The sequence below is a fragment of the Nansenia antarctica genome (genome assembly GCF_963989245.1).
Source record: "Nansenia antarctica genome assembly, chromosome: 6".
In the NCBI taxonomy this organism is placed as follows: Eukaryota; Metazoa; Chordata; class Actinopteri; order Argentiniformes; family Microstomatidae; genus Nansenia; species Nansenia antarctica.
Window position 1 is genome coordinate 56,588,910 of NC_137676.1, and position 15,000 is coordinate 56,603,909.

The 15,000-nt window shown below is 46.9% G+C and overlaps 1 protein-coding gene across 1 annotated transcript in view; it reads right to left on the minus strand.

The window, feature by feature from the left end:
• The window catches only part of LOC308160716 (RING finger protein 17-like), a gene marked incomplete at both ends in the record, with an annotated part of 34,345 nt that overhangs the window by 8,558 nt on the left and 10,787 nt on the right, over nt 1–15,000 (minus strand). Inside the window, 11 exons of the mRNA XM_080534658.1 lie at nt 1,235–1,254; nt 3,085–3,206; nt 5,545–5,635; nt 6,140–6,252; nt 6,673–6,820; nt 8,368–8,634; nt 9,180–9,318; nt 9,872–9,992; nt 12,160–12,275; nt 12,465–12,630; nt 13,014–13,149. Coding sequence (XP_080390784.1) covers nt 1,235–1,254; nt 3,085–3,206; nt 5,545–5,635; nt 6,140–6,252; nt 6,673–6,820; nt 8,368–8,634; nt 9,180–9,318; nt 9,872–9,992; nt 12,160–12,275; nt 12,465–12,630; nt 13,014–13,149 — 1,439 coding nt within the window. The remainder of the gene's footprint in view (nt 1–1,234; nt 1,255–3,084; nt 3,207–5,544; nt 5,636–6,139; nt 6,253–6,672; nt 6,821–8,367; nt 8,635–9,179; nt 9,319–9,871; nt 9,993–12,159; nt 12,276–12,464; nt 12,631–13,013; nt 13,150–15,000) is intronic.

Sequence of the window (15,000 nt, forward strand, 5' to 3'; positions counted from 1 at the left end):
TCTGTTACAATTAATCTCCAAGTAATCGAAGGCAAATCTGAACATTAAATGCTACAAAGTTAAACATGACACCTTTCTGCAAATTTAAAAGTTTCTTTTTATGTACATTTTTCTGAGTTTTTAAATTATAAAAAAGGAAAAGGGCCCTGTGCAAAAGTTTGGGAACTTGGGATTATTCTTTGTTACCTTTTGAGAAGATGATTAGTAAGGCCCAGACCAAGGTGATTTACTCATTAGGGCTTCAATGAGTCAGGTGAATATAATTCCAGGGCTGAACTATATACTCTGAAGTAACTCCATGCCTTCTAAAGTATCCGACAGCAGTGGCTGTTGTGTCTGGTGTTAAAAACCATTGGTTCCACTTAACAGTTGTCCAAGGATGTCAGAATCAAGATAGTGAAGGCTACAAAAAACACTCGCAATGTTTCAAACTACCCATTTCCACTGTCAGAAACATCATCAGAAAATGAAAAAGAAATGGAACAATCTCGTTGTTTCGTTCCCCAAGCCAGAAATCTCGCGTGAACCCATCCTTTTAATATTGCCTTTAAATTACAAAATAATTACATTAAGATTATATAATGATTAAAGCACTTTGAGCCGCAACGTTTGCAGGAAAAGCTCTATACAAATAAAGTTATTATTATTATTATCTAACGTAGTACCCTGACTGACCTGTACGAGACAACCATGTGCGACAGGGCAAATAAAGTGCCGAATAACGAAAAGAAGAAGTCAGCTCGCTTCTTGATTGGCTACATTCCATCCACGTTATAGTTGGACTCGCGAGCAGGGTTGCCAGATGGGAATGACATTTTCCACCCTAACCAGTCTAAAACTGCTAATTCCACCCAAAAATCTGGCAACCCTATGATTTCTGGTTGTAAGTATTGAACACATTTGACATTTACGATTGCCGGCCACGCCCATTTTCCGAGCAGGTTGTCGGGAGAGATTGACTCTTAACACACCTCACACCACAGGATTTTGTTATAGGAAAATGTTAAGATCCATCTGATAATCGGGCGTTTCTGTGTTTGGTCGGAAGGGGGAAAATCGGGCCAAAATCGGCCAGAAAATCCTTATGTGTGTACCCCGCTTAACCCTAATCCTTGCGATCGTTCTGGCTCGTAGGGCCCAATCCTAACCATAACCCTAACGGATTACGAAACCGAAGGAACGGATTACGAAACCGAGGGAACGGATTCACACATCAAATATTTTACCATGTGACCCCAGGGGGGCTCCGTAGTTCTGCCAGGAACAATGGGGAAAAATTCCCAAAACAAGAATCGAAAAACTCTTAGCTGGCTACAGGAAGCGTTTGCAAGCTGTTATAGTTGCCTGTGGAGGAGTTACTAAGCTAGCTGACAGGGTTCCCAAACGTTTGCACAAGGCCTTTTTCCTTGTTTTATTATTTTGAAACTATAAACAATTTAATTTTGCTTTAAAATGTGATGAAATGTGTCATGTTTAACTTTGTACCATTTAGAGGTTAGGTTTGCTTCTTTTCACTTAGATATTAATTGTAAAATAAAGTCCAATAAAATAATAATAATAATAAAATAACAAAAAATAAAAAGTTAAAAAAATAAAGTCCAATAAAGTCCATTCATTCATTCATTCATAAAAGGCATTTTGACTAGGGGTGCCCACATGCTTGCACCCCACTGTACAGTAATGATGATTCATAGATTGACACGCGATCTCTCTCTCTCACAGACACACAGACACAGACAGACACACCAGGGTTTCCGTTAACCGGTAATTACCGGTCTTTGTCCGGTAACATTTGTTGAAGTCCGACAAATTGAAAACTCGTCGGACATAATGTCCGGTGAAAATAATTCCCTCTAAGCACAATTTGAATACAATTCGCTGAAGTTCACATTCTGATTCCTTCTATTTTAAAAAAGACGAATATATAGGCTATGTATTTCTTTTATTATGATATGATTTGACACCGGCATGATGATGACTCCTAATGTGTAGGCTGGCCTATGCGAAACAGCGGTAATAGTCAGATGCCACAATAGTCTCTCTGCAGAACCGAATTAAAACTGCGGACCGAAGTCGCCTTGGGGAGGGCATGGTCACACGGCTAATGCGCATTGCAAGTTGCGGAGAGACACTTTGCACCTTTGATTTCAAGTCCGCAGCTGCACGCTTCAATGCTGCCAAAAAGCGACGTAATAAGTAGCTGAATGATATGAGCAGCCATTGTTATTTTTTTGTTTATTTTCAGAGTTTTTACTCTAGGCTATTTTATTTAAGGCTATCCCCTATCTATCTGAGACAAGGCATAGGCCTAGGCTGTAACATCAAACGGAAATTAGCCTATACGCATTGCAAGTTAATTTAAAGCCTATTTATTTTCAAAGAGTTTTATTCTATTTTATTTTATCTGATAAGGCATATGAACGGAAATTAGGCTAGCCGTGTCACGCCAGAAGCCTACATGCTTGCACTGTTCAATAAAATGTTATACATCTAGACATTGTGGTATTTCTTTATATACGTATCCCAGCCTGCCTATCAATTGTTTCTCAATAAACAGTTATGTTCTCCTCATTGTCATACTCCCGAGTCCTATTAAGTATGATTTGACAGGCAATGCCTTCCCAACCAGCGAGACCTGGTTATAGAAATGACGTTGTTTTATTGATAAAAAAAGGGTAAAACTGGAAAGAGAAAATAGAAAACTCACATTAATCCCAAACAATTTAACAAACTTCAGTTAACGTAATGTGGAGTCCGTTCATTGATCGATGCTGTCTGTTCAGTTCCCAGTGAGGCGCCCGTTCAGCGCTGGACATAATGGCATAGCGCGCATGCGAATCATGTTATATTATTATATATTATATAGCTCGCATCTAATCGTATCGGATGAGAAATAGACATTAAATGGCATATATAGGCCGCTACACAACAGTAATCACCGCGACAAACAGCTATATTATATTTTAATATGATGACCGGAATATCTCACGTTTGTCCGGTAAATCGAAATCTTCCCGGACACGATGTCCGGCGGCAATTTTTTCTAACGGAAACCCTGACACACACACACACACACACACACACCGTGGCTTCCTCTCCCTCAGGGCGAGGCCCTCGGTCACCAGGAAGTCGGCGATGCTCACTTCCTGTCCCGCCAGGTTGGAGCAGAACAGCGTGACGGGGACCGGCCGCTCCTCTGTCACCTCCTGCTGGGGGGTCAAACATGTATATATAACCTAACCATAACCATATATATATATACACAGCTCATATGCTGGGGGTCAATATAAACATATATATATATATATAAACACACATATATATATATATATATACTGTATATAAACAGCTATATAAACATATATAAGATAAACATATATATATATAACCTAACCCTATATATATAAACATCTCACATGCTGGGGGGGTCAATATAAACATATATATATATATATATATATATATATATATATATAAACATCTATAAGATAAACATATATATATATAAATATCTATAAGATAAATATATATATATAAAGAGCTCATATAAACATATATATATATATATATAAACAGCTCATATAAACACATATATATATATAACCTAACCCTATATATATATACACATAAACACACATATATATATATACAGTAGGGGTGTAACGATACATCGATTCACATCGATGCATCGATTCATTGACTAACGATCTGATTACATCGATGCAATGTAAAAATATCGATCTATATCGTCATCTTAAAGATACACCTTTATTTTGAAATGGCACATTCTGCGTGACTGTCACCATTTCCGTGCAGCGCGCGACTAGCAGCGGCAAATTACAAAGTCAAAGAGCGCTGCACACTGTGTGTTCTGCATTTTGTGACTGCGGCGGAGAACAGCGAAGCGGTTTTAGCTGCGACTGCCAAGCCCGCCCACGGCCGACTGTGATTGGTCAATGCTCTAGTCTAGCCGACTGTGATTGGTCAATGCTCTGGTCTGTAACAAAGCATCTGTCTTATGAATGGGCAAAGGCTGCAGGTTGGACCTTACTTACTTTACTCCGGTTTGCTTGTCCAATTTCATTGGATAAACCTGAACAAAATTCCTATTGATAAAATCTACAGGTAAATCATTACTCCCGTAATCAGTGATCTAACATGACTGTCCAAGCATAGCCTTACCTTTCACCAATCAACACATCATATCAGATCAGTGCTTCCTAGAGGAAGTGTGATGGATGGCCCTATATTAAAAATTATCCTGACCTGCGTTCAGAGCGTAGTGTTTGTCCTGAACATGTTGATCAGTTAGTTTTTTTGAAGAAAAACCTCCCAAAGAAGAACACTGGAGGATATACTTATTATATAACACTGGAGGATATACTTAACTTATTTTGGTTAAGAAGAATGTATATAAGATGTACTGCACTGTACTGCATTTGCACTTATTATTTATTATTATTTTATTATTATTTATTATTATTGCACAAATATACTGTAGGTTTGTGAGACTAGTGAATGGGTCTATTTTTCTTTTTGTAACAGAAGAATACTGTATAATACAATATGATTTAAATGCTGGATACCTGGAAGAGCTCACAAATAAAATGGTCAAATAATATTCTAGTTGTTTTTGTGAGTGGATAATTGTGTTAGATTGGCATATGATATCGCGTCATATCGATCATATCGTCATATCGATCTTGAATCGAATCGAATCGAAATCGTATCGTGACTGACATTGTGATATCGTCAAACATTGTATCGTCATACAAACAAATCGATATAATATCGTATCGTGATGAAGCTGGTGATTTACACCCCTAATATACAGTATATATAAACAGCTCATATACTCCTCCTGCCTCAGCCTCTCACACAGCCTGTCACACACACACACACACACGCGCGCGCACACACACACACACGCAGGCACACGCAGGCGCAGGCACACGCGCGCACACACACACACACACAGGCACACACGCACACACAGGCACACACGCAGGCAGGCAGGCAGAAGCACTTAATTAGTTTTGAACAGAGAGCTCTTAAACTGGTTGAATGAACAGAAACCAGTAGAGTATCATAGAAGTGAGACAGCCTAGGAACACCTCCTCCTCCTTCTAGTCTGACACAGTTCTCTATACCAGCTCACATGCATCTCTATTCTCTATACCAGCTCACCTGCATCTCTATTTTCTATACCAGCTCACATGTCTTCCTCTCCTGGCCTCTCCCCTTAACCAGGGCTGGAGGTTGTTGCGTCATCGGTGTTGGCTACATCGATGAGCCAAAACATTATGACCACCTGCCAGTCATGGTCAATGGTCCTGATGTTGGTCAGGTGGGTGTGTGTTCCACCCAGACTGGTGAGACGGCCTGAGGGACTCTAGACTGACCTCACCCACCTGACCTCACCCACCTGACCGCGCGCATCAAAGGGTTCACCTGTGTCCAGACTGACTCCACCTGGCCCATCCTCTCAGGTCTGTGCAGATGAGTGTGTGTGTACGTGTGTGTGCAAGTGTGTGTGTGTGTTACCTTGATGGTCAGGGTGGCCATGGCTCCTGTGAGGTAGTAGGAGATGATGTCACAGGCTGTAGCCGTCCAGGTGGAACGACCTCCTGCAGGCCTGAGAGAGGGAGAGGAAGAGAGATGGGGGGAGGGAGGGAGGGAGAGAGGGAGAGGGCGGGAGAGAGATGGGGGGAGAGAGGGAGAGGAAGGGAGGGACGGAGAGAGAGTGGGAGGGGGAGGAAGAGAGAGGGAGGGGAAGAGAGATGGGGGGAGGGAGAGGGAGGAAGGGAGGGAGAGAGAGGAGAGAAAGAAAGAAAGAAAGAAAAAGGGTTAGTATATACAGGAGCTGCCACTAACCGTTGCAGTGTGTGTGTGTGTGTGTGTGTTCCTCTGCCCACCTGACGTCACTGAGGGTACACTGTGTGTGTGTGTGTGTGTGTCCTCTGCCCACCTGATGTCACTGAGGGTACACTGTGTGTGTGTGTGTGTGTGTGTGTGTGTGTGTGCTCCTCTGCCCACCTGAAGTCACTGAGGGTACACTGTGTGTGTGTGTGTGTGTCCTCTGCCCACCTGACGTCACTGAGGGTACACTGTGTGTGTGTGTGTGTGCTCCTCTGCCCACCCGACGTCACTGAGGGTGCACTCCAGCGCCAGGGATCCCACCAGGCAGGGCAGCAGCGGCCGCAGGCTGTTCAGGTGCAGCTTCACCTTGTTACCAAAGTCACAGCGCAGCACCTGACCCCGCCACCAGGGGGAGACACAGTTACTACTGGAGGGCTGGGACACTGACACAGGTTACTACTGGAGGGACACTGACACAGAGTGTGTGAGTGTGAGTGTGTGTGTGTGTGTGTGTGTGTGTTGCGTGTGTGGGTGTATGTGTGTGTGGGTGTGTGTGTTGCGTGTGTGTGTGTGTGTGTGTGTGTGTGTGTGTGCGTGTGTGCGTGTGTGGGGGTGTTGCGTGTGTGTGTGTGTGTATACAGTGTGTGTGTGAGAGTGTATACAGTGTGTGTGTGTGTGCGTGTTGCGTGTGTGTGTGTGTATGTGTGTGTGGGGGTGTGTGTGTGTTGCGTGTGTGGGTGTGTATACAGTGTGTGTGTGTGTGTGTGTGTGTATACAGTGTGTGTGTGTGTGTTGCGTGTGTGTGGGTGGTACCTCTACGATGCAGGTGGAGGTGACAGCAGAGCAGAGTCTTCCTCTCTCCCAGACTCCGTTGACCCAGGCGGCACAGTGCTGGTCTGTCTGCCACGCCACCTCCTCAGGCTCCGTACGCAGGTACTGCTGCCTCAGCCTCTCACACAGCCTGGCACACACACACACACACACACACACACACAGGCAGGCAGGCACACACACACACACACACACACACACACAGACAGACAGACACACAGACAGGCAGGCAGGCACACACACACACAGGCAGGCACACGCACACACACACAGGCAAGCACACGCACACACACACACAGGCAGACACGCGCGCACACACACACAGGCAGACACGCGCACACACACACACACACACACACAGGCAGGCACACGCACACACACACAGACAGGCAGGCGCACACACACACACGCAGGCACATAGTTCCATTAAAATACATTCATGAAAAGTTTGTCTTGTCTTTCATCTGTGAAATATTGATAGATAAATATGGTAACCGTTGTATAAAAGCGTTATGGAACGAGAAGCCGTGGTATATCGTGGATATCGGCACGGCTAGGGGGTGTATATATATACCGTATTTTCCGGACTATAAGTCGCGCTTTTTTTCATAGTTTGGCTGGTCCTGCGACTTAGTCAGGTGCGACTTATATATCAATATATATATAATGTCATACTGACTGACATGAACCAAGGCGTAAACATTACCGTCTACAGCCGACAGAGGGCGCTCTGGGCCGCTCTGGGCTTGTGATAACTATATGCTGCTCCTATACCCCTGAAGAAATTATCTAAAACATTAGCTTGTTGAAGCTAAGCAAACGGTAGCTTGGTGAACTTGCTTACTGGTAACTTGCTTGTTGGACTCGCTGGCTTGTTATGTTCATTTAGCCTATTCAGCCTCCCAGGTATGTTCTTTATGCTATTGTGTTGCTGAATAACTGTTAATGTGTTATGTTAACATACCGGACTTCTATTCAGCCTGTTGTTCTGTGTGCTATTGTGTAGTTGAATAAACTTGCCTTTCCAGATTAAATGTCTGTTCTTGGTCTTGGATTTTGTGAAATATATTTCTAAATAAATGCGACTTATAGTCCAGTGTGACTTATATATGGTTTTTTCCTCTTAATGTCGCATTTTTTGACTGGTGCGACTTATACTCCGGAGCGACTTATAGGCCGGAAAAATACGGTATATGTTACGGTACATGTGGGAATACGGTACATGTGGGAAAACTAGGGTTAGGGTTAGGTGCTACGTCGACTTGGTACATGCTGGCATGTCTAACCCTAACCCTAGCACCCTAGCACCTAACCCTAACCCTAGTTTTCCCACATGTACCGTGTTCCCACATGTACCGTAACATATATATAACGACACTCCGCTTCGCGTCGTGCCTAACCACCCCGCTAGCTGTGCCGATATCCACGGCTTCTTGTTCCATAACGCTTAATCATGGATCTCCATACGACTGGACATGGTTAGGGTATATAGGACTATTGTCGTCAGGGTTCGACAGTAACGCCTTGCCCGGAGCAAGTAAAACATTTGCGGGGTTTGTTTGCGCAAGCACGACAACGCTGCTAGATCCCGGGCAAGTAAAACAGCGTTACTGTCGAACCCTGTGTGTATATATATGTGTACATCGGACTATTGTCGTAGTTGAGTTACTAGCGGACCTCTTGAACTGGTTGTCAGACTGCAGCAGCTGGACGTAGAAGCTGCCAGGGGAGCAGACATGGGTGACCCGCACCCTCAGGTCCTTCAGCGAGGCGGGCAGGACCAGGTCAGGCTGTACCTCCAGGGGTCCCCCACCCTCCAGGGGTCCCCCACCCTGCGCCAGGTCCTCCTCGCCAGGGTCAGGCTCTTCGCCCAGCAGGCCCTCGAACAAGGGGTCCCACACCTCTGGGTCCCCTGCTGGGGCCTGGGAGGCTTTCTGATGGATGCTGGGGGAGAGAGACAGAGAGAGACAGAGAGAGAGAGAGACACACAGACAGAGAGAGAGAGAGACAGAGAGAGAGAGAGAGAGAGAGAGAGACAGAGAGAGAGACAGAGAGAGAAAGAGAGAGAGAGAGACAGAGAGACAGAGACACAGAGAGAGAGAGACAGAGAGAGAGAGAGAGATAGGGGGATGGGGTAAATGAAAAAAAAAAAAAAAAGAGGGAAGATGAGAGAATCTTGTCTTTGACCAGACAGACAGGCAGACAGACAGACTACCCTGGTAGGGAGGCCAGGCCCTCTGAGACCAGACAGACAGACAGACAGGCAGACAGGCAGACACACAGGCAGACAGACAGGCAGACAGGCAGACAGACAGGCACACAGGCAGACAGACAGGCAGACACACAGGCAGACAGACAGGCAGACAGGCAGACAGACAGGCACACAGGCAGACAGACAGACAGCCTACCCTGGTAGGGAGGCCAGGCCCTCTGAGACCAGACAGACAGACAGGCAGACAGGCAGACAGGCAGACAGACAGACAGCCTACCCTGGTAGGGAGGCCAGGCCCTCTGAGACCAGCAGGTCTCCCAGGCTGGTGGGTTCTGGGTCTCCAGGTTCTGTCGGGTCGTTGGAGTCGCTGGTCTGATACAGACGCACAGGCAGAGGCCTGGACCTGGGGACCACCGCTACACACACACACTCATCAGAGAGAGACACACACACACACACATCAGAGAGAGAGACACACACACCCACATATCAGAGAGAGACGCACACACACACACACACACACACACACACACTCATCAGAGAGAGGGAGAGACACACACACACACATATATATCAGAGAGAGAGACACACACACATCAGAGAGAGACACACACACACACATATATCAGACAGACACACACACACACACACACTCATCAGAGAGAGACGCACACACACACACACACACACTCAGAGAGAGACACAAACACACACATATCAGACAGGCACACACACACACACACGCACACACTCATCAGAGAGAGACGCACACACACACACACACACACACTCATCAGAGAGAGAGAGACACACACACACACCAGAGAGAGAGACACACACACTCATCAGAGACACACACACACACACACATCAGAGAGAGAGACACACACACACACACACACACACCAGAGAGAGAGACACACACACACACACACACACACACACACAGGTAGTGTTCCCCTGTCTCACCGGTGGCCACAGCAGTGAACAGCTTCTGGTCCGCCAGGCTCCTGAGCCTCTGGATGCATCCCTCGCTCCACTCCTCCTCCCCCGCCAGGGGCACCACACCCGCCAGGCAGCACCGCAGGGCCTGAAAAAGTAGGTGAACTTTCATGACCTTTCCTAGATATGTGCGTTCTACCATCCAGTATCCTTACATTTTCAAAATCACCTCAGGATAAACTAGTATAAAACTATTTTGCAGTTTTTCTGTGTAGGAGGCAGGCTAGTTTACAAGACGCGCCAACTAGTGGTCTTTGTGTGTAAAGCAGCTTCCCGTTGTAAAGACTATGGTCATTTGACCCCCGAGGCGGCTCTTATAGTAGGTAACATAGACACGGCTGTTCTAGTGACAGACAGAGCTTAACTGTCACTTAGATTCAACTGTGGTCTTTGTGTGTAAAGCAGCTTCCCGTTGTAAAGACTATGGTAATTTGACCCCCGAGGCGGCTCTTATAGTAGGTAACATAGACACAGCTGTTCTAGTGACAGACAGAGCTTAACTGTCACTTAGATTCAACTGTCACTTTCAAATTTGAAATAAGATTTGACAGTTGGTGACGTGGTGTTCTAGTGTTAAGCAGGGGCGGCGCTAGGGGGTGGCTACTGGGGCTCAAGCCCCGGATGTTTTCTGAAAAGCCCCGAATGTTTTACTTAAAAAAAAAAAAAAAAAAAAAAAAAACTCTCGTGAGTAACGTGCAGTACCGGAGTCCAACAGAGAGGCAGCAGCTGCGCGACATTAGCCTGCATACTGCGTAGCCTGCCCTGCCCTGAAGAAGAAGTGATCTCAATCAGTGCCTGACTTGCACAATTGTAAGGATGGATATCCCAAAGTTGTTTTCAACAAAACAAGTGCCAAGAACTGTTGCAGCAGCCGTATCAGCAGCTGACAACAATGACTTCACCAGCAGTGATGACATAGATGATGTTTCAGATGATGTTTCAGGTTTGTGAATCTTATTAGAAAGGTGACTGACTCACTGACACTACTTTTCCGGTTTGCTAATGCTAGCTGGCTATCATAACATAACGTTATGTTATAATGAAAATGAAACATAGCAAGGTACTGTTACGGTACATGGTAAGAAATCAAACAAAGGATAATACTTATTCAAATAAAGTAATATTATACTTATAATACTTATTCAAATAAAGTGAATAACAGGCTGATAGTCTTTGATATCTGCACTCTGGTTGACTGAGTAACAAGTGAAAAAGAATGATGTAACGTTAATGTTACAGCTAGTAAACATGGAGTAACCACATTAAGTATGCCCTTATGGTAGTATGTATGTATACAGAACATGACTCAAATCTATCCTAAGATGTAACTCTAACTAACTAAGTTTGTTTAATGTCCCAGGGGGGATTTGATTTCACAGTACTATACACAGGCCAACAATACATGTAATATATCGTCATATAACACAGGACAAGACTCTAAATACAATATAAGTGGTGAGCACAGAGTCTGCCCTGATATACATACTGTAACATAACTAGCCTCAGCCCATCAATTATGTAATTCTATACAAATATAAATGATGGTGACTGACAGGGGGAGCTACGTGTGCTGACCTCCCTCTGTGCCCAGAACCACCACAATTAGTTTGCTTCATTAAAGGGTGTGAATGTATATGTGTTCTCCAGTGCCTTTTGTCCGCTTTAAGGTGGTGGTAAGTTGAAGGTTGAAGGCAAAAAAAATCGGCGCGCTCTGCGCGCACAGTATATTCTCCCTCTGGGCTAAGCCCCGGATCTCCTACGATCCTAAATCCGCCCCTGGTGTTAAGGCTGTTCTAGTGTTAACACACCAAGCGACCCGCATGCGCACGAGCGTTTGGTTACCGGAAACAAAAGTAAACAGACAGCCGACACAGACGCAAACAACACTTGCAACGGACGCAAACCAGACAAACATTATGATCCAAGCCTCTGCTTTACGAAGTACGTTCAGAGGTCAGCAAAACACTGCGAAATAAAAAAAATATGACCTTTGAACAGCTGTTCACAGTCATATTTTCAATGACGGGCAAATCAGTCAATCATTTTCCGTGTTTCATACCTCACTTGCACATACGACGGGTCATTTTAACCCGTTAGCCAACTGTAACCCGTCTTGTTCACGTTCAACGTCGTTCCTGACAGGCTGACGACCAGGCCAGTGGACAGGGACGTGAAGGTGTGTGTTGTGTGTGTGTGTGTGTTGTGTGTGTGTGTGTGCGAGCCAGGTCATGGACCATGTTGCAGTGGGACCTCACCTTGGCAGGGAGGGCGAAGAACTCATCCTTGATCTTGCGCAGGTCGGAGACCAACAGGATCTCCTTGTTGCCAAAGTCCACGAACAGAACCTCCACCTTCCTGCCCCCTGGGAGGCCTACACACACACACACACACACCCCACACACATTGTCACACACACTCAGCGAGTACAGTATAATTTAGTCCCCTCACACACACACACACACACTGCTGACCTGTGACATGCGCCCGGCTCCAGAGCTCTCACACACACACACACACACACACACACACACACACACACACACACACACATGCTGCTGACCTGTGACCTGCGCGCGGCTCCAGTGCTGGTCGTAGAGGCCCACGCAGGCCTGCTCCAGGACGGGGCAGAACACCTCCAGGCCCGGGGCCCCCACTCCCCCGACCCCCCCGGCACCGTAGCACTGCTGCATCCGGTCAGTCAGCAGCAGGAACTCCATGTTGTCCACCTGCAACACCAGCAGGGGGCAGCGCACACACACACACACACACACACACACACACACACACACACACACACTTTGTACCTAAATTGGGAAATAAACTTTGGGTTGTGTGTGTGTGTGTGTGTGTGTGTGTGTACCAGTTGGATGTAGAGGTCGGAGGGTGTGTGTGTGTGTGTGTGTGTGTGTGTGTGTGTGTGTACCAGCTGGATGTAGAGGTCAGAGGGGTGTGTGTGTGTGTGTGTGTGTACGTGTGTGTGTACCAGCTGGATGTAGAGGTCAGAGGGGTGTGTGTGTGTGTGTGTGTGTGTGTGTGTGTGTGTACCAGCTGGATGTAGAGGTCAGAGGGGTGTGTGTGTGTGTGTGTGTGTGTGTGTGTGTGTGTGTACCAGCTGGATGTAGAGGTCAGAGGGGGTGTTGATGTGGGACACCATGGCGTTCAGCTCCAGGTCGGGGTCGGGGCAGACGGGGGGGTAGAACTGCTGCGGCCGCCGGCCACACGGCCCCTTCACAGGGGAGTAGAACCTGGGGGGGAGGAGGGGGGGCATTAGAGGGGAGTAGAACCTGGGGGGGAGGGGGGGCAGGTCATATACAGGAGTGTGTGTGTGTGTGTGACAGAGAATATATAGAGTAGAACCTGGGGGGGAGGGCGTCAGAGGGGAGTAGAACCTGGGGGGGAGGAGGGGGGGCATTAGAGGGGAGTAGAACCTGGGGGGGAGGGGGGGCAGGTCATATACAGGAGTGTGTGTGTGTGTGTGTGTGTGTGACAGAGAATATATAGAGTAGAACCTGGGGGGGAGGGCGTCAGAGGGGAGTAGAACCTGGGGGGGAGGAGGGGGGGCATTAGAGGGGAGTAGAACCTGGGGGGGAGGGGGGGCAGGTCATATACAGGAGTGTGTGTGTGTGTGTGTGTGACAGAGAATATATAGAGTAGAACCTGGGGGGGAGGGCGTCAGAGGGGAGTAGAACCTGGGGGGGAGGGGGCGTCAGAGGGGAGTAGAACCGGGGGGGAGAGGCATGTCATCAGGGTATATACAGGAATCTTTTTTTTTATTTTTTATTTGTTTTTCAGATTTTATCCCTTTTTCACCCAATTTGGTAGCCAATTGAACCCAACCTAGCATCCAATTATCCCCTGCCTATTGCGAAGGATCCGCCGCACGACCCCGTGGCCGGCAGTCCCAGAAGAGGTCGCCAGGCAGACTAGCTGACTGGCTCCTCGAGCCCAGCACCTGTTATTCCGGCACCCCGGGGGCGCTGTTGCGCGACGGATCCTTGTCCGGAAATACTCCTATACCGCCCTCGGGAACGGCCGCCCAATATGCCGCTCCCCGTGTGTGCCCCAGCCATATCCGGATCTGGCGAGCTGGGATTCGAACCCAGTCCCCGGTGGGCAGCATGCACTAGTGGCCAGTGCTTAGACCGCTACACCACCGCAGGGCACATATACAGGAATCTTGAGGTTAATTTGAAAGTGACAGTTGGATCTAAGTGACAGTTGGATCTAAGTGACAGTTGACACTAGAACAGCCGTGTCTATGTTACATACAGGAGTGTGTGTGTGTGTGAGAGAGAATATGCTTAGTCCTGAAGTGTGTGTGTGTGTGTGTGTGTGTGACTGACAGACCTGGCCAGCTCCATGAACACCAGGTACTCTCTTAGGGCACCAGCAAAGAACCGTGCCGGTTCGCGTTGATGCTGTCTGGCGAACGAGCCCGCGTTCATACCAGTGTAACTGGACCCATCCGCGTCATCAACGCTGGGTGATGAAGGGGCGGGATAAACAAACATGTCACAACTAGATGGCAGCTACTTCACTGGAAATGAGGATCATATCTTCCACTACAGTATCTGAAATAAACACTATTTTCTATGAAACGAAACAAAACAAGACACTTTCTACACGTCTTCTCTTACTAACCAGCTGCTCCGTTACTGGAATAGAAATGGTTCACGAAATTCGCGTTCGCGCATGTCCGAGCGCGTGTGCGCGTGTGTTTGCTGAGCATGTGAGGAAGATAGAGAGAATAATGAAACTTTTGATATTGTTTTTGATCACTAATGATTAGATTTAGATTAGGTTACATTTTGTCTACTTCCTTCTTGCTGGTCTCTGCAACCTAGAATATGACACACCCACTGATGATGTCATAGACACACCCACTGACGACGTGACTGTTCTACGTTTTGGTTCGCGCTTGAGAACCACTATTTTCTGGTTCCCGCTGCGAACCAATTTTTCAGGCTCCGAACCAACTGAGTTTCAGTCTGAACGCGCCGGCCAGTTCCAGACTTGGTTCGCAAACGCAAACCGGCACGGTTCTTTGCCGGTGTGAACGCCCTTGTCTGAGGGAGTGTGTGTGTGAGTGTGTGTGT